Source organism: Diabrotica virgifera, chromosome 3, assembly GCF_917563875.1.
Source record: "Diabrotica virgifera virgifera chromosome 3, PGI_DIABVI_V3a".
Lineage (NCBI taxonomy): Eukaryota > Metazoa > Arthropoda > Insecta > Coleoptera > Chrysomelidae > Diabrotica > Diabrotica virgifera.
The window spans coordinates 87,625,131-87,646,293 of record NC_065445.1 but is presented as its reverse complement, the minus strand read 5'-3'; the positions used below and the strand labels follow the sequence as shown (position 1 = coordinate 87,646,293).

The window sequence follows — 21,163 nt, the reverse complement described above, 5'->3', positions numbered from 1 at the left end:
ATCGTCCGTTACTGGCCCGGATAGGCGGATTAGAGAGTTGTGGTCTATTAATCATTCGTGTTGCCTTCCATAGCGAGTATTCGGAGGTTTCCGTGGCAAATAGATTTTGTAGATATCGTTTTATGTCGTTGTTTTTATTGTTGTTTAACAAAGTTTTTAGTCGCGCTGTACTTGGTTTAATCTATTTTTATCCTGGGGTGCGCGGGTTCTTTGCCATACTTTCCTTAATCTTCTTTTTTCTGCGATGTTTTCTTTTATTTCGTTGGGTAAATCTTTGTGTATGATTGTTCTTGGTTGTGTAGGCGTTGACTGCCAGCCAGCTTCCTGAATTATCCTATTTAATTGATTTACTGCTTCGTCAATTTTGCCATCCGATTTTAGTGGGATGTTTAGATCCAATCTCTCATCAAGGATAGCCCGGAATTTAATCCAATTGGTATATTTACTACTTAGATATGGTGAACGTTCTGTTTCGAGGATATTCGTGGATATCATGACCAAGACAGGAGAGTGGTGGGATGAAAGATCGAAACAAGATTGTGCTGTCTGGGATTCAAGTGGTATTCCTTTCGTCACACAGAAATCAACCAAATCTGGAATTTTGTTTGTGTCTGTGGGCCAATATGTGGGTTCGCCAGTAGATATGTATTTAAGGTTGTTTTTGGTTTCCATTGCCATGTATAATTGCCTACCTTTCGGGGTTATTAGCCTGGATCTCCAGTGAGTGTGTTTTGCGTTATAATCGCCGCCTGCTAGAAACCTGTATACATACCTGCTAGAAATATAAACATTAACGTGATTAATTATACAGGGTGTCCAAAAAATTTCCTTTTGAATTAAATTAATTAACAAAAAAAGAAGAATGTATGTAATTTATTTAATTTAAAATACATTTTACTGCTGTTAGAAAACATAAATAAAAGTTTATTGCACAAATAAACATTGATTTTTGCTTAAATTCAATGTTCAAGCTGCCAAGAGGCAGATGGGTGGCAGCTTGAACATTGAATTTAAGTGAAAATAATGTTTATTTGTTCAATAAACATTTATTTTTGTTTTCTGACAGCAGTAGAATGTATTTTGAATTAAATAAATTACATACATTCTTCTTTTTGTGTCAATTAATTTAATTTAAAAATTTTTTTTGAACACTCTGTATAATTAATCATGTTAATGTTTATATTACTGAATAGGGAATTGAATAGCCTATCAAATGAGCTAGCACTCGACCCCTATTCCCATTTAAAAAAAATAGTCAATTACGTCATCACGCCCAAATGGATGACGTCACTAGTACGATATATATGTCAAAAAATCATAATTTAATAATCAAATAACTTTTGTATTTTACATTTTTTCTAATTCTGTAAATAAAGCAGTTTACAGGGGGGTCAAAATATAGTGAATAACCCTGTACAAAGTAGATTTGGATATATTATTAACATTGTTGTTTTTAGCAGATATCAGATTAATAATGCTACTCTGTTCTAACTTGTTCTCCTCAAATTATTATGAAAAATGAATGAAAAATCACAAACACTTGATGTTTTCTAGTTTAATACAGTCAGAAAAATTAAAGAATACCCATGAACGAACATATAAACCACGCTGTATTTTCCTGTCACCGTGTCACACAAAAAATTGGCCACTGAAAGGACATGTAATAATTATTGTTACATATACTTGCACTGGACAATTTTCTTTGTGACACGGTGACAGGAAAATACAGCGTGTTTTATATGTTCGTTCAAGGGTATTCTTTCATTTTTCCGAGGGTATATACATATTATATTTTCGAACACATATTATATGCTGTGTGCAGCGAATAAAATAATATGCCCAGATAAGTCATCTCTCACCTAAGAACTTCTAAATATCCTACCCATTCTTTGACTAACAGGCTTCTACACTTAAACACTTTTACTGGTTGACCATATTCATTATAATATGATCCAAACATTTTTCATTATGGTGAACGTTGGGAAGCCAAATATCGTTGAACTCTATACTCTTAAAAGTATCTTTTTCTTATTTAACCAGAGTAAAGAAAAACCACTACAATAGAATAGCAAATACTGACAAAAATTAGTTACACATGAGTCTGGCTCACAGGTATAGAAATTTAAAAAGATGTGTCTTCTTTTTCCGTACGGAGTTTCACTAATCTTACTATCAATAGAAATAAAATAGAATTATTTTTCGAGGATAAACAATATTGTTAGAATTTAACAAAAATTTTGAATTGTTTGACATATTGCTAAATAAACAAATAACCTATGTTTACTTACTTTATACAAATCTTTGTACTTTTAGGTAAAATTTACACTTTATGCATATCATACATATAACACACACTTTTAGTTTGTAAATAAACTAAAGCAAAAGGCTTTCTCTTAAGATTAAAATTCCTTCATAAATTTTTACCAACTTTTGACATTTTAACTCGTGTCATAATAGACAAGTCAAAGAACTTCTTCGTCTTTTCATCAGAATATGCCCTCATCTATAATGCTTATCAGGTAGGGTTGAAAGAGTTTTGAACAGGTTTTCCGAACTTACACGAGAAGTCCTAAGCTTACGAAATCTCTTTTTTCTCACCCTATTAATTTTAACATATTCAACACCCTTTAAAATAATAAACGCCTCCGCCTATGTGACTTCGACAAAATTTACACTAGAACCGTTGCCACCTTCACATTTGTTTAAAAAAAAATAAACGATGGAGTGGTTGGAATCATGGAATGTCGATGAAGGATTTTTAAAAAATGACGCACACGACATTGACATTAACTTAACCTATAAAATCCAAAATATATGTAAAAATAGTTACAGCATAAATTAAGAATGAATTCGATCTCTAGTTAAAAGTATTATTGTTAATACTTTATTCAGTTGTGAAAAATGGTTGTCGTGTGTAGAACGGGTCATCTCATTAAAAGTTCAAAGACTGTTACTAAATCGCCAAATTTGTTTTTCTCTACTTATAGACCGCCTTACAAAAATAGCTCTAACTTCTTGAGAAGAAACGTACTTGGCAGAGCATCTAATTCATTGGTGGACAGTTATTGTGGTTGTAGATATTTTTCAGTAGACTATTTTCAGTCAAGTGACAATAGGACAACAGTCAGCAAGTTAACTCCACAAGAGGTAAGATTGTTCTACTACTTACTTTATTTTTCTAGGTCAGTAAATATACAATCATTTATTGTGCGTCTTCATTCATATAAATTTTACTTATTTAAGAATATTGACATGTATCTTGTTTTATTGATTAACTTTTTTAGAACTGAAGGTTATGACTTTTGATTTTGTATTATTTTTAAAGATGTTAGTAAACAACAAGTTGGTGAATTATAATGCAAGCAAAAATTTTTATTTTATTTGTCTTGCCAAATATGCTGTCTTGAAACCCTGACAATCTATTCGTTTTAAATTGTGCAAGTTAATTAGGTAAAAATTAACAATTACTTATTGAATAGTCCCCTTTCTATAGAGTTGTAATTAAGCATGAATATCTTTTCTTTCTTCCTTATTTTTGTATTTTTGAAGTTATACTTCTTTAGGCTCATTGGGAGTAAATTTATATGTGTGTGAATTCATCAAAAGTCTTGGTCCTGAGCGCAGCTCAAACGTTATACGGGCTCTGATTGGGTAATTACAATGACCTGTCAACAATTGTTCAATATGTCTGTTATGGGTAAACAAATGTTGTGTATATTAGTTTTTATTATTGTGAGGACAGAGAAACAAGCAAGTTTATAATTTTAGTAACTTTTTAAATAGGTTTTAAAAGCAACAGGTACGTAATTATTGTAAATGTTTCAGTATTGTAATAAAAAATTACATAGGTACTTATCTATTTGGAAAATATATGTAGCTATCTAGTAGGTAATGCTTTGATTTACATAAATGGATTACCAACATAATTTTTATCAATCTTCATCTAATATATTGTTTTATTACTCTATGTTTTGCTGTATTTTAATATTTTAATTCCACAAAAATAAAACTAATTTGATTAAATTCAGAACTGCCAAACAGTAAAACGTTCAGTTGGCCTATCTTCGCACATGACAGGCACGTGTAGGTGGCAAAATGAGTAGAGGCTTCGACTTCAAATCCTAAGCACCCGAATAAACGCGGGTTCAAATCCCAATGCAAGTTTTTATTTTTTTTATACATTTTATGATTGTATAGCCTCATGGCTATAGGGACCCATTATGGCAGGTTTTTTAACATTATGGTAGCCAAGGTGTTAAAGAAAAATACACTATGGATTTCATTATTTACTCTATTTTGCCACCAAATTACTACATATTTTTTTAATAATTAAAAAAATTGATTATTTCTCTTTTCTACTCATGCTTGGAATACCAACATTTTCTGTACCTTACAAATTTTTGAGTTTAATTATTAATTCGTTATTCTATTAGATTGAATTTATTTTTTATAATTCTATTTATTTGTTTTATTTATCATATGGTATAGATACAATAAGAACACATAATTTAAAAAATATATAAATGTTACATGAAGTATTACAAACAAACATCTAATGTATTAATATAATATAAAACATTTTCGGTCGCATTCAGGAACTCATTGAAAATTCCAGGGAACCACCTTCGGTGGCATTTTTCAACAACGTGACTTAAGGTCTGTTGTTGTGCACCACAGTCACACTCAGGAGTAAGGGCTTTTCCCTATCTATGCAAGCTATCAGCACATATACCGCTACCTGTTCTTATTCTGTTCAGCATTGTCCATGTATTGCGGGGCAGTTCAAAGCCTGGCGGTTTCTGATTGATACAGGCCATTTAGTGTGCTTCCTGTGGTGAGTTGCTCTCCCATTGTCTTCTCCAGGCATTGGTGAGGTCAAAATGTTCCTGATGTAAGGAGGTGGCCCTTAACAATGGAGGATATCTGGAGCGCAGTCTGTTCATTTCAATATCAAGCTTATCATGGTGGATGGGTAGTTGATAGTTAGCCTCGATTTTTCGATATTCTCTGAGAAGAGAATGACTTCTTCTTAGTTTCGGCGGTGGAATGTGACTCAGAATGGGAAGCCAATAGTTCGGTGTTGGTCGAATTGTACCTGAGATCATTTGCATTGTCTGGTTTAATTGGGTATCAATAATCTTCGTGTCTTTGCTATTGAGCCATACCGGGAAAGCATACCTAAGCTTATTTTGTAATTCTGACAGTTTGCTGCTGACGAGTCCATTATTGCTTTTACTAGTCAGATGTATTTTTGGGGGATGTTAAAGCTATGCAATATTTGATATAACTTATGTCTATTAATTGAGTTATAGGCCTGTTTGAAAACTATGAATATATCATGGACATCAATCTCATATTCCACAATTTGTTTAGCATTTGTTTCACTGTGGATAGCTGGTAAGCTGTAGATCTTCCTTGTCTGACACAACAAGTATACCTACAAGATGTGAAGAGTCATAGAGAAACAGGAGGGAAAGACAGGAGTAAACAACAGAACAACTGGATATACAAAAATTGAGAAAACAATATATCAAACAGAACTATGAGACATAAGTAACAAAAACACTGAGAGAACAAGAACACAAGCACCCAAGAATATTGGGAAGAAATCAAAACGAAAGTAATTGATGCAGCAAAAAAGATCGTAGGCAAAAAAGAGAAAAAAAACAAAAAGAGAAAGGTTCAATGATGAGCCTAAAGAGGTAATACTGAAAATATATCAAGAACACAAGAAATATATGGATATTTCCAAGATGGAGGGCCGATAAAATATGCCAAACAGATAAAAGAAAATTAGAAAACAGTTATATACAGAAAATGGAAGAAAATCTTTAGGGCAGTGACATGTATTAGTCTTTCGTACTGTTCCTGGTTGTGTTTTGGACATTTCTTTTGACTAGATCCATCTTATACCCATATTTCAACGAGAAATATCAATTCCGTCTTCAGCATGTATACCCAGGTTTTAATCCTGTTTTATGTCAAAATAAGTGGTATTCCCATTTTCAGAAATTGGTGCAACGAGTACTTTTCGCCCTCTAAATTGTTGCTTGGCTAATATTTTGATCTCTGAACAAGTTAACAATTTCACACTTGGGCAACCTTCCAACACAATGATAAATACTTTTGTGAATTTCATGTGTGTATGACATTTTGAACTTATTTATTGATTGACATTTACCAATAAAAACAAACCATTATTTGTTTGTTGTTGTTACAGTCACTAAATCAGGTATCAAAATTATAAGGAGTTAAGGTATTTAAAGGTTGTTTTTAGGTTGTTTGTTTGGGTTTATATGACTGCAGACACTAAATCTATTCGCCAATTTTACAGTTCTTAACTTATTAGTCATTGTTTCGTATATGTGGTATTCTGGTAAGTTAGTTTATCACTAACTTAGGGGAGTAATGTGTAGTGTGTGTTGAGTAAATGTATTGATACCTACTTACTGCAAGCGCCAGTTAACTTGGCGAGACGCATTGCACAGTGGCTTATGGGATGATCATCAGTCTCAGTGTCATTGTGCGTATTCGCTGTCGCCAAGTTAACTGGCGCTTGCAGTAGTAAAGTCGACTTCAGTATCTTTGTTCAAAGAGACGCTTATTGAATCCAAACATCTGCGGCCCCTCAGGTGAATACCGATCTCACAAGGATAGAAAATTATTGTCTCTTATTCTTCTTCTTCTTCTTCTTCTTCTTTTTGTATAGACATCACTCTGTCTGTTTTTTAATATGCTTCTAGTAAGTTGTCGTTCCATTGTTTTCGTGGTCTTCCCACTGATCGTCTTCCTATTGGGGAACCGTCTCTCGCTGTCCTGACTACTCTATTTGTTGTCATTTGGCTTATGTGGTCATTCCATTCTGTTCTTCTGTTTCTTACCCAGTTATTAATGTTATCCACCTTGCATCTCCGTCGTATATCTGTACTTCTAGTTCTGTCCCATATAGTCTTACCATCGACTTTTCGAAGGGTTTTCATCTCCGCTGTTTCAAGCAATATTTTTGTCCTCTCTGTGTAGGTCGTGTTTCTGTCACGTATGTCATTATTGGTCTGACAACTGATTTGTAAATTCTGCCTTACATTCCTTTTCGGATATTTTTATTTCTCCATATGGTGTCATTCAGGCAACTTGCTGCTCTGTTTGCCTGGGGCAATTGCGGGGTGGATCGAGTAGAAGAAAGTAACCAAATATGCAATAGTGTCATAATATGGAATTCATTGATTTCTCCGAAAATATAAGTTGAAAGCACACTGCAATACCATCCTTTATTTCAGTCGTTCTCGTTATTGTCGTATTCACACCTCTGTGTCAGATGCGCAAACGATACGTGTCTGGCAGGCGCGTTTTGTTTTATCGTCTCGCAGAAAATTTCAAAGGTAAATATATGCAACGAGTATTATTGGTTATTATGCAGGAATACAGACTTGTTATGCTATTGAGTATATCGATACTACCTTTATTTTAATATTTTATGACCTTCTGTAATTAAAACATTATAGCCAGGGAGGTAGTGTCAAATTTGACCGGAGCATTTTAGCATGGCTGGTTTCTTATTATTTAGGTAGGTGCTCCAAAGCTTATTAACAAATGATGTGTCAGCTGGCCCAAAACCGGGGATTTTAGTCAAGAAAAGGTAAAACATGAAAGATGATGGACCAACGCTACAGCTTAAATGTCAAATATTTATATACATTACTCAGAACATTTAATGGACTTGCTTACTTGGCGCCTACCTTGCACTCAGGAGATCGGGGTTCAAATCCTGGCGCGGAAAATTCTTTTTGTTTTTTAAATTGACATTTTATTTTGAAAAATATTTATTTTTATAATACCACGTTTTTATTATTTATACGAGACAATATAAAGAAATCTGTATGTCTTTTATAGAATTATGCATAGAACTTATGAAATAGCATAAATATACATTTGATCATAAATATTATGATTCACCTTAATAAACAAAATTACTGTACATGAACCCCTGAAGCTTCCTGACTTAGTACGACCAATCTAAGTGAAAAAGGGGGTTGGCCTCCCCACCCCACCCCCCTCCTGACATTTTTTATCTTTTTAGACAAACTGTTTTTTGCATAATTTTATGTGATGTAAAACCAAAAAATACATACAACCCTAATTTTTCACTTTTCTATCACCAACCCCCATTTTTAATATCAATCTAATTATTTCCCTGTTCTCTATAATATATAAAAATGAATTTTTGTCTGTATGTCCCTTATAGAATCGTAAACTATGCATTTAGTGGAGTCAATGAAGGTGGATATGAGTTATTACCTCAGATTTCGTTGAACCTCCATCGGTTTTCATAAAAATTGGTGAGTGGTTAAAGGATACCTCAAGGAACAAAGGTGACATAGTGCCAACTTGCGCTTTTTGCATTTTAGGGGTGAAATACACCCCTTTTTTAAAAATCAATTTTTAGATTTCTGAAAGTGCAGTCACTGTAAGTTTTCACTTCCTATTTCGTTGAACCTTCATCGATTTTCATGAAAATCGGTAAGTAGTTAGAGGATACCTCAAGCAATAAAAGTTATATAGCATCAACTTGCGCTTTTGCATTTTAGGGGTGCAATACACCCCTACTTTTTAAATTGTAAAAAATGCAGATTTCCACATTATGGCGCAAGTAATCTTTAATTAAGAAAAATAAATATTTGTTTTATATTTATGTGCATGAAGTACATTTTTTGTTAATTTTTCAAACCTTATAGTAACCAAAAATCCGAAAATTAACAAGTTGAAAATCACGAAAACCCTATTCTTCTATATTTCTGAAAGTGTAGTCACTGAATGTTTTCACGCACGATTTCTTTGAACCTTCATCGATTTTCATGAAAATTGTTGATTAGTTAGAGGATACCTCAAAAAACAAAAGTGATATGGCACACAGTTGCGCTTTCTGCATTTTAGGGGTGAAATCCACCTTTTTTTTTAGTGATAAAAATGCAGATTTCAGCATTCTGGCTCAAGCAATCTCGTTTAATTAAGTAAAATAAATATTTTTTTACATTTATGTGCATGATTTATAATTTTTATTAATTTTTCAAACCTTATAGCAACCAAAAATCAGAAAATTAGCAAATCGACAATCACGAAAAAAATTATTCTTTTATATTTCCAAAAAGGCAGTCACTGAAGGTTTTCACCCCTGATTTCGTTGAACCTCCATCAATTTTCATGAAAATTGGTAAGTAGTTAGAGGATACCTCAAGAAACAAAAATGATGTGGTACCAACTTGAGCTTTTATGCTGGGGGTGGATGTTACCCCTTCTCATGGGTGAACACTATTTTATTAAAAATAACCCCATAATTAGATAGAGGAGTAAATTCTAAGCAAACTTTCTTTTATCAAGTTTATAAATTTTTTATTCAAATAATATTTCATAATTTAATAAAATATTATTGGTACAGTAAAACCTGTCAATAACGGCCACTAAAACTAGAAAACAATTGGCCGTTATAGAAATGTGGCCGCTAATGCTAGGTTTCCTTTTCCACAAATACATAAAATATAATTGAAAATTTATTTATTTTAGTAATTAAAGCAAATCTAATTAAATATAATTCTACAAACAAACGGAACATACTAAAACTAAATTCAATTTACTACAATATAAAACAATATCTATACGAAAAAACAACTACAAGAAAAACAGAATTTTTGTTTGTTTTACATTTTTTTAGATAAACGAAACATACTAAAACTAATTTAATATAGGTAATACATAATATAAAACAACATACTATAGCTACTACGAAAAATACGCTTATCACTAAAGTATCGTCGTGCTTTCATGCTATATTCAACAAAACCAACTTGGTACGGCCTTTAATTAGATATCGCAAATCACTTTGGCTGATTTTGTCTGCATATATATTATGTTTGAAGAATCCCGTTTTTTTGTGAGACTGGATATAGGACATTTCTCAAGTATGAATTCACATTCATGGTATATCGTTGCTATACAGGGATAATAATCTGTGCAATGTTATGGTACAGGCTACGATAAATATGAAGTAAATGTGGAAGATATACACTGGTTATTCATTTCAATTTAATTTGATTGTTTTTTAATCGTTTACAATATTTAAAATAATTAAAGACATAAAGTTAGGGATTTCAAAAATAAATTCAGTTCTCACTGGCAGGGTGGGAAATAATAAAGTGCCATACAATAGCATTTCATTATAATGCTCATTACAGGCATTACAGGCTGCTCCGTTTGAGAAAACTCATACTCTCAAACTTTTGAGAAAACACTCATTCAGTTTCGACCAAACCTGTATTATCTAAAATTAAACGTTTTGAACATAAATTGAACATAACTTGATTTTCTGATGTCAAATCACTACAATTATACAGGGGGTGAATATTGCTATGAAATTTGAAAAAAAAAACGTAATTATCTTTTAAACTACTTCGTATAACATCACAAAACCTGATATTTTAAGAAATAAAACAGAGGAGAATCCAAAAATGTAAAAATATACAGGGTGTTCCTTTAAACAAAAGATAATTTTGTTTCACCCTGTCAATATGGGTGGCCCTGTATATTTGTAAATGTATTTAAATTCTTATATTATCTATGCCCCAATCTCATCTAAATAAACTTTTTTCGTATCTCCTACAACAAACGACTAATTGGACTTGCCACAACCTGTATACATACAAAATCTCCGCTATAAAATTTTTTCAAAGAAAATGTTATTGGTTTTTTTAAAATAACTCAGTTAATTTTTGAAATATGAGATTTATCCAAAAACCATTACAGAGCTAAGTAAAAGGTCTATAACACTGTATTAAACATAATTTTCTAAATCCTTCATTTTTTTTTTTAAATACAAAGTGAAAGGGCCCCGGTTACATGGTTCTCGCAGTAAAATTTAGGATTTAAATGTTTCTATCTCGGTTGTTTTTTGTCGTAAAAAAATATTAAAAAAATAAAAAGCTTAAATAAAGTTAAAACTAAAATTTTGTTCTCTACCATTTTTTAAGTATATCGAGTATTTTTGGAGTTATTATCAAAAGAAAATGAAATTCGCGAAAATTTGAAAAATTCTAATTTTTTTTAATCGTATTTTTTTTCAAAGATATGCATTCTAAACCGGTCAAAATTGTTTAAGTTATTACTCATGTTAAAATAAATAAAGTTTTAAATGGGTTACTATAAATTTTAATTTTTGTGGAAATGACGTATGTTTCATTTTTCATTCTTCCCTAAAAAATCTGAAAGGGTCCTCTTATTTCCATCATAACTTGCTTAATTTTGATGCTATCGACTTCTTATATAGCTTTTTGATAGTTACTGTTAAGTACTTTATTAAAATGTTTAGTATCTATATTTAACAAAGTGCATCGTTTTCCTGTTATTTAAGCTTGAATACTAAGATTTGAGTACTTGCGGAAAAAAATATACATTCAATTGCATATAACTCACTTTGTATATGTAATAAAGGATTTTTCGAATAAGAAGCTTATTTATTTTTATATTTTCTTCGATTTTGGTAATAACAACTTTTTTAAAGAAACTTATGGTTTTTGAGTTATTTATGAAAAACTGCTTTAAAACATGGATTTTTTTCAGGAAAATCAAAACTTTTGATCTTTAATAACTCAAAAACTATTGATTTATTGGAATAACTTTATATAACAAATTTTACTTATAATTTGTCCCTCTATCGATTAGTGGTATTATTTTTAATAAAATAATTTCCACCCCCGAGAAGGGGTGGCATCCCCCCCCCCAGGGTAAAAGCGCAAGTTGGCACCATGTCACCTTTGATTCTTGAGGTATCCTCTACATACTTACCAATTTTCATGAAAAGCGATGGAGGTTCAACGAAATCGGAGGTGAAAACCTTCATTGACTCCACTAATTTAATCATATAATGACCTCAAGCAAAGTTTTTGTACTTACATGAACCCAGGAAGGAGTTAATACGACCAACCTAAGTAATCATTATTTTGTGATGTCTGCGTAAATAAATTATTTACGCAGACACCACAAAACAATAAGTATGTATTGTTTATTAGAAAAAAGTAGACGCAATATTTTTGAGTATTTTTTGGCTTTCTGGTAATTTTTAGGTATTTAACTTTTAAACATTATTTGGTTCTAAGGCGGTACGAAGTTTGCCTGGTCAGCTATGTAATACTAAAAAAATATTCTTGGACTAGTTTGGCAAAGACTAAAAAGTATAAATCATTAATTTATGAATTTTATATTGTAAGAAAAAAGCGTCCACATGGAACTAGTGGAAGAAGGTCTGAAAACACTTGAGATTACCAATTGGAGGAACAAAGCAAGGAACAGAACAGAATGGCGGAAAATCTTAGAACAAGCCAGGAGCCAAAAAGGGTTGTCGAGCTACTGATGATGATGATGATGAAGAAAAAATCGTCAGCTGCATTATGTAGGTACATGGCAAAAAATGTTAGCTGGCCAAGTGAACGTGACAGAAAAATACGGAAATCCCGTATCATTTTTTCTTCATCATCATCATCAGTAGCTCGACAACCCTTTTTGGCTCCTGGCTTGTTCTAAGATTTTCCGCCATTCTGTTCTGTTCCTTGCTTTGTTCCTCCAATTGGTAATCTCAAGTGTTTTCAGACCTTCTTCCACTTGTTCCATGTGGACGCTTTTTTCTTACAATCTAAAATTCATAAATTAATGATATATACTTTTTAGTCTTTGCCAAACTAGTCCAAGAATATTTTTTTAGTATTACCTAGCTGACCAGGCAAACTTCGTACCGCCTTAGAACCAAATAATGTTTAAAAGTTAAATACCTAAAAATTACCAGAAAGTCAAAAAATACTCAAAAATATTGCGTCTACTTTTTTCTAATAAACAAAACATACTTATTGTTTTGTGGTGTCTGCGTAAATAATTTATTTACGCAGACATCACAAAATAATGATTACTTAGGTTGGTCGTATTAACTCCTTCCTGGGTTCATGTAAGTACAAAAACTTTGCTTGAGGTCATTATATGATTAAATGCATAGTTTACGATTCTATAAGGGACATACAGACAAAAATTCATTTTTATAATATATTATAGAGAACAGGGAAATAATTAGATTGCTATTAAAAATGGGGGTTGGTGATAGAAAAGTGAAAAATTAGGGTTGTATGTATTTTTTGGTTTTACATCACATAAAATTATGCAAAAAACAGTTTGTCTAAAAAGATAAAAAAAATGTCAGGAGGGGGTGGGGTGGGGAGGCCAACCCCCTTTTTCACTTAGATTGGTCGTACTAACTCAGGAAGCTTCAGGGGTTCATGTACAGTAATTTTGCTTATTAAGGTGAATCATAATATTTATGATCAGATGTATATATTATGCTATTTCATAAGTTCTATGCATAATTCTATAAAAGACATACTGATTTTTTTATATTGTCTCGTATAAATAATAAAAACGTGGTATTATAAAAATAAATATTTTTCAAAATAAAATGTCAATTTAAAAAACAAAAAGAATTTTTCGCGCCAGGATTTGAACCCCGATTTCCTGAGTGAAAGGTAGGCGCCAAGTAAGCAAGTCCATTAAATGTTCTGAGTAACGTATTAGTGGAGTCAATGAAGGTTTTTACCTCCGATTTCGTTGAACCTCGATCGATTTTCATGAAAATTGGTACGTATGTAGAGGATACCTCAAGAAACAAAGGTGACATGGTGCCAACTTGCGCTTTTACCCTGGGGGTGGATGTCACCCCTTCTCGGGGGTGGAAATTATTTTATTAAAAATAATACCACTAATCGATAGAGGGATAAATTATGAGTAAAATTTGTTATATAAAGTTATTTCAATAAATCAATAGTTTTTGAGTTATTAAAGATCAAAAGTTTTGATTTTTCCTGAAAAAAATCCATGTTTTAAAGCAGTTTTTCATAAATAACTCAAAAACCATAAGTTTCTTCAAAAAAGTTGTTGTTACCAAAATCGAAGATAATATAAAAATAAATAAGCTCCTTATTCGAAAAATCCTTTATTACATATACAAAGTGAGTTATATGCAATTGAATGTATATTCTTTTTCCGCGAGTACTCAAATCTTAGTATTCAAGCTTAAATAACAGGAAAACGATGCACTTTGTTAAATAGAGATACTAAACATTTTAATAAAGTACTTAAAGGGTAACTATCAAAAAGCTATATAAGAAGTCGATAGCATCAAAATTAAGCAAGTTATGATGGAAATAAGAGGACCCTTTCAGATTTTTTAGGGAAGAATGGAAAATGAAACCTACGTCATTTCCACAAAAATTAAAATTTATAGTAACCCATTTAAAACTTTATTTATTTTAACATGAGTAATAACTTCAACAATTTTGACCAGTTTAGAATGCATATTTTTGAAAAAAAAAATACGATTAAAAAAAATTGAATTTTTCAAATTTTCGTGAAGTTCATTTTCTTTTGATAATAACTCCAAAAATACTCGATATACTTAAAAAATGGTAGAGAAAAAAATTTTAGTTTTAACTTTATTTAAGCTTTTTCTTTTTTTAATATTTTTTTACGGCAAAAAATAACCGAGATAGAAACATTTAAAACGTAAATTTTACTGCGAGAACCATGTAACCGGGGCCCTTTCACCTTGTATTTAAAAAAAATAAAGGATTTACAAAATTATGTTTAATACAGTGTTATAGACCTTTTACTTAGCTTTGTAATGGTTTTTGGATAATTCTCATATTTCAAAAATTAACGGAGTTATTAAAAAAAAAACAATAACATTTTCTTTGAAAAAATTTTATAGCGGAGATTTTGTATGTATACAGGTTGTGGGAAGTCCAATTAGTCGTTTGCTGTAGGAGATATGAAAAAAGTTTATTTAGGTGAGATTGGGGCATAGATAATATCAGAATTTAAATACATTTCCAAATATACAGGGCCACCCATATTGACAGGGTGAAACAAAATTATCTTTTGTTTAATGGAACACCCTGTATATTTTTATATTTTTGGATTCTCCTCTATGTTTTATTTCTTAAAATATCAGGTTTTGTGATGTTATACGAAGTAGTTTAAAAGATAATTACGTTTTTTTTTCAAATTTCATAGCAATATTCACCCCCTGTATAATTGTAGTGATTTGACATCAGAAAATCAATATATGTTCAAGTGATGTTTAATATAGTCTATTATTGTTAAAAATTATTAATCTAGCAAAACGTTTAATTTTAGGTAATAGGGTTGGTCGAAACTGAATGAGTGTTTTCTCAAAGTTTGAGAGTATGAGTTTTCTCAAACGGAGCAGCCTGTAATGCCTGTAATGAGCATTGTAATGAAATGCTATTGTATGGCACTTTATTATTTCCCACACTGCCAGTGAGAACTGAATTTATTTTTGAAATTCCTAACTTTATATCTTTAATTATTTTAAATATTGTAAACGATTAAAAATCAATCAAATTAAATTGAAATGAATAACCAGTGTATATCTTTACATTTACTTCATATTTAACGTAGCCTGTACCATAACATTGCACAGATTATTATCCCTGTATAGCAACGATATACCATGAATGTGAATTCATACTTGAGAAATGTCCTATATCCAGTCTCACAAAAAAAGGGATTCCTCAAACATAATATATATGCAGACAAAATCAGCCAAAGTGATTTGCGATATCTAATGAAAGGTATGTTCCGTTTGTTTGTAGAATTATATTTAATTAGATTTGCTTTAATTACTAAAATAAATAAATTTTCAATTATATTTTACGTATTTGTGGAAAAGGAAACCTAGCATTAGTGGCCACATTTCTATAACGGCCAATTGTTTTTATTTTTAGTGGCCGTTATTGACAGGTTTTACTGTACCAATAATATTTTATTAAATTATGAAACATTATTTAAATAAAAAATTTATAAACTTGATAAAAGAAAGTTTGCTTAGAATTTACTCCTCTATCTAATTATGGGGTTATTTTTAATAAAATAGTGTTCACCCATGAGAATGGGTAACATCCACCCCCAGGATAAAAGCGCAAGTTGGTACCACATCACTTTTGTTTCTTGAGGTATGCTCTAACTACTTACCAATTTTCATGAAAATTGATGGAGGTTCAACGAAATCAGGGGTGAAAACCTTCAGTGACTGCCTTTTTGAAAATATAAAAGAATAATTTTTTTCGTGATTGTCAATTTGCTAATTTTCTGATTTTTGGTTGCTATAAGGTTTGAAAAATTAATAAAAATTATAAATCATGCACATAAATGTAAAAAAATATTTATTTTACTTAATTAAACGAGATTGCTTGAGCCAGAATGCTGAAATTTGCATTTTTACCATTAAAAAAAAAAGGTGGATTTCACCCCTAAAATGCAGAAAGCGCAACTTGGTGCCATATCACTTTTGTTTTTTGAGGTATCCTCTAACTACTCAACAATTTTCATGAAAATCGATGAAGGTTCAAAGAAATCGTGGGTGAAAACATTCAGTGACTACACTTTCAGAAGAATAAGGTTTTCGTGATTTTCGACTGGTTAATTTTCGGATTTTTGGTTGCTATAAGGTTTGAAAAATAAAAAAAAAATGTAATTCATGCACATAAATATAAAAAAAATATTTATTTTTCTTAATTAAACGAGATTACTTGCGCCATAATGCGGAAATCTGCATTTTTTACAATTTAAAAAGTAGGGGTGTATTGCACCCCTAAAAGGCAAAAGCGCAAGTTGATGCTATATAACTTTTATTTGTTGAGGTATCCTCTAACTACTTACCGATTTTTATGAAAATCGATGAAGGTTCAACGAAATAGGAAGTGAAAACTTACAGTGACTGCACTTTCAGAAATCTAAAAAATAATTTTTAAAAAAGGGGTGTATTTCACCCCTAAAATGCAAAAAGCGCAAGTTGGCACTATGTCACCTTTGTTCCTCGAGGTATCCTTTAACCACTCACCAATTTTTATGAAAATCGATGGAGGTTCAACGAAATCTGAGGTAATAACTCATATCCACCTTCATTGACTCCACTATATAAATATTTGACATTTAAGCTGTAGCGTTGGTCCATCAACTTTCATGTTTTACCTTTTCTTGACTAAAATCCCCGGTTTTGGGCCAGCTGACACATCATTTGTTAATAAGCTTTGGAGCACCTACCTAAATAATAAGAAACCAGCCATGCTAAAATGCTCCGGTCAAATTTGACACTACCTCCCTGGCTATTACGACTTGAAAAAATGTTGATACTAGTTTGAACTAATGTACAAATCCAAATATGGACAGTTGTTCGTGCCTAATTATGGAATACTTAGTGGATGAAGTGCATAATGTGTGGGCTCATTATGATTGCGCTGATCCAGAGTTTCATACATGGATCTGTGATGTCTTTAAGTGCATTAAGCTACTTCTTTCATTTTTCACAATTTTCTTATTTAAATTTATTTGATCTCAGATGTTTATGTCTATTTTTGTTTTTGATTTGTTGGTTTATGCCTACATTCCATATATGGGTACCTATTCCATATGCCACAGATATGGTTAGAGTCTACATTTATTCCACTCCCAAAAAACCTAATACATCATCATGTAAAGACTTTAAACTAATTAGTTTCATTAGCCACTCTCTCAAGCTACTTCTTAAGATAATTCTTAATAGAATCAAGCAGAAATGTGAAGAGACAATGGGAGGGGAGACAAACAATTCGGTTTCAGAGAAGGATTGGGAACAAGGGAAGCTTTGTGCTCAATGTTAACATTACTTCAACGATCATGGGAAGTATAGAAACCAATTTACGTCTGCTTTATAGATTTTGAGAAGACGTTTGATAGAGTTCAACATGATAGGTTGTTTGAATATCTAGAAATGATTGGAATAGATGATAAAGATCTGAGACTTTCACAACATCTATATTGGAATCAAGAAGCTTCTATTCTGGTAGACGGCAAAGAAACAGACAAAATTTGCATTCAAAGAGGTGTCAGACAGGGTTGTGTGTTATCCCCAACTTTGTTTAACGTATACTCAGAAATATTTTTTAACGAAGCCTTGGAATGACAATATGGAGTTCGAATCGGGGGAGAAACTATTAACAACATCAGATATGCAGACGATACCGCGATCATGGCTGAAAGTATCGAAGATCTTCAATTCCTTATAGATCGAGTCACTAGAGAATGCTCCAATAACGGACTTGCCATAAATGCAACAAAGACAAAGTTACTTGTGGTTAGTAAACAAGACGTCAGCCATATGCAACTAATTGTCAGTGATGAACCAATAACAAACGTTAACCATTTTAAATATTTAGGATGTTGGATAAACGAGACACTAAATCCGGATGAAGAAATTAAAACTCGTATAGAAATTACAAGAGGAGTATTTATGAAACTTAGATCTATTCTGAGCAACTCTCAGCTGAACTTACAACTAAGAATCAAGTTCCTAAAATGTTATGGGTATCCTGTATTACTATATGGATCATGAAGGTTAACATGATGAACAAATTAAAAGCCTTCGAGATGTGGTCATATCGTAGAATGCTCAGAATATCTTGGGTTCAACGCATTTCAAACAGAGAAGTCTTAAACAGAGTAGGTCAAGGCGAAGGTGACTTAATCAAGATGATAAAAAAGAGAAAACTTGAATATCTGGGGCATATAATGAGAGGTAGCAGATACAGGATACTGCAGTTAATACGCAATGGAAATATCGGCGAAAAAAGAGGAATTGGTCGAAAGAAATATCCATGGCTACGAAACCTTCGTCAATTTATCAGCAGATCAATTATTACATGTCGCACAAGATCGAGAACGATATCGGCAAATTGTTATGGAAGCTACTCACGCCTAAAATTTGGGCGCGGTACTTAAAGAAGAAGAAGACCATGCATTATTATTTTCAAGAATAATTTGAGAACAGGACCTATGATATTGTTCTGTATTCACTGCAGTCTTTAGCGTTTGTATTTTTAGGGATAGCGCAAAAGGTAGAGAGTAACCATTGTTTCGGTATATCTCCTATGTTTTTATAATGTAAAGGTCTGCTATATAGTATAAGGTTTCATCATGTATGAATTTTAAACTTTCTACTGGGATTTGGTCTGGACCTCCTGCTTTGCCATTTTTACTGTTTTTAATGCCATTTTAATTTCCTCTTTTAATAACCTTATAACCGCAATATCTTCTACTTCTATATCCATCTGTTCTGTTGTCCTTAAACAACTTATTGATCTATTCTGCCCATCTCTTTAATTTTCGTTAGTAATCAACACTAGTTTTCCTTTTCTATCTTTCAGTATTCTCGGTTTTCCTTTTTCTATTGTTGTGAGTTAATTCTTTAATTTTTTTGTGTGTGTTAAAACTATCATGTATTTTCTGACACTCTTCTATTATATTGTATTTTTCTATTCACTTTTTTGTACACTTGATTATCTTTGTGTTTATGTTAACGTCTTTCTTCCATTAGATCTAAAATTTCCTGCGTCATCCATTGTTTATTTTTTATTCTTGTTGGTGTCAGAATTTCTTTTTGACTTTGATCTATTTCTATCTTTATTAATAACCATTTTGTATTCATGTCAGTATTTTGCAGAATATGTTCTTTAGAATTCATTAATCAATTATTGATTTCATTTGTAAGGCGTTGTCTTATGAGTTGGTTTCTTAATTTACTTGTATCGATTTGTGCAGTTGTTATTCTTCGATTTATATAATAAGCAGTGGGGTTCCTACGGTCTCCTCCGCATCCCACATTTCGCTCGCCATCGTTTTCTATCCATCCACTCGTTCTCTTCTATAGCTCTATCTTCCATAGACTATTCTATGCCTTTCTTTCATGTTTCTGTAGGCCTTCCTCTTCTTCTTCTTCTTCTATATATAGGCGTGTAATTTAATGCTCTTTTTGGCACTCTTCCCTCTGGAATTCTCATAATATGACCATACCATAGCAATTTCTTTGTTGCTATTCGTTCAGCCGTGGAATATACACTATTTGTCCGTCGTCTTATTTCCTCATTTGGTACGTGTTCTAATCTAAATACCCTGCATGCTTTACGTATGTAATCCATTTCCGCTACTTCTATATTCTTTATTTCCTTTCCTGTGACTTGCCACCACTCTGCCCCATAAATGAGAATAGGTTCCAGAATTGTTCTGTAGATTGTTAATTTTGTATTCAGCTTCACCTTGTTAGACCATAGTAGACCATTTAAAATACGAGTTGCTTTCCTTCCTTGCTGTATCATATGCTGTATATCTCTTTTTCTAGTCCCTTATATTATGCTTCCTAAATATCTATATTCCTTACATTTTCGTATACTTCTTAACTCTAATTCCGGATCTTCGGTTTCCTCTCCTATTCTCAAATATTCCGTTTTCTCCATGTTCATACATACATAGTTCCCATTTTTCTATTCGATCTGTAACTTTCTTAGCATATAATCCATATCATGTTCATCGTTGACAAGAATTACTTGGTCATCAAGTTGTTAAGCAGTTTTCTTCAATCATTATTCCCATCCCAGCAACTGTTTCCTCCATTGCTCCAGAGCTTTCTGGATGTATATTTTAAATAGTGTTGGCGCTAAGCAGCACCCTTACCTCAGACCTTTTGTAACAGGGAATGGTTTCGACATAGATTTTCCCTGCCTAATGCAGTTTTTCGGATTTTGATACATATTTTTAATTGCTCGCACATATGCTTCACTTACGCCTATCGCCATCAACAATTCAAAGAGTTTTTTTAGAGGTACCGTCTCGTAGGCTTTTTCCAGATCAATAAATGTTAGGTGAGTAGACAGATTCTAGATTCTATAATATTCTTCGATTTATTATTTTCATTTTTAGCCTAATTTTGGTCACAACTGGGTTGTGATCTGATCCTATGTCGGCACTCAGATATGTTTTTGCTGATATATTTGCGTTTCTGTATCCTTGTCGAATTAATACGTAGGCTGTTTGATTTCTTACAATTTTCTACTCTTGATCTGAAGACGACTTCCACTTATATACCGCATTTATACTCAGTCCTATTGGACAGGGAAGTGGGCAGCGTGAATGTGTAAATAGCTCACTCGCACTGCCGCTGCTAATGCTACTGCCATTGCACGGCGCTCCCTCAAAAGTCGATTTTCGAGATGGAAGTCAAAGGACTGGCAGCGCGAACGCGAGTAAG

General features: G+C 32.2%; 2 protein-coding genes across 2 annotated transcripts in view; one reads left to right on the top strand and one right to left on the bottom strand.

The window, feature by feature from the left end:
- Positions 1 to 2,467, bottom strand: part of LOC114330518 (exonuclease mut-7 homolog) — a 112,134-nt gene extending 109,667 nt beyond the window's left edge. The window contains exon 1 of the mRNA XM_028279864.2: positions 2,289 to 2,467. The gene's annotated coding sequence lies outside the window, so the exon portion shown is untranslated. The remainder of the gene's footprint in view (positions 1 to 2,288) is intronic.
- Positions 2,468 to 2,779: 312 nt separating this feature from the next.
- The window catches only part of LOC114330519 (pyruvate dehydrogenase [acetyl-transferring]-phosphatase 1, mitochondrial), a 104,344-nt gene continuing 85,960 nt past the window's right edge, over positions 2,780 to 21,163 (top strand). Inside the window, exon 1 of the mRNA XM_028279866.1 lies at positions 2,780 to 3,147. Coding sequence (XP_028135667.1) covers positions 2,902 to 3,147 — 246 coding nt within the window. The 5' untranslated portion in view covers positions 2,780 to 2,901. The remainder of the gene's footprint in view (positions 3,148 to 21,163) is intronic.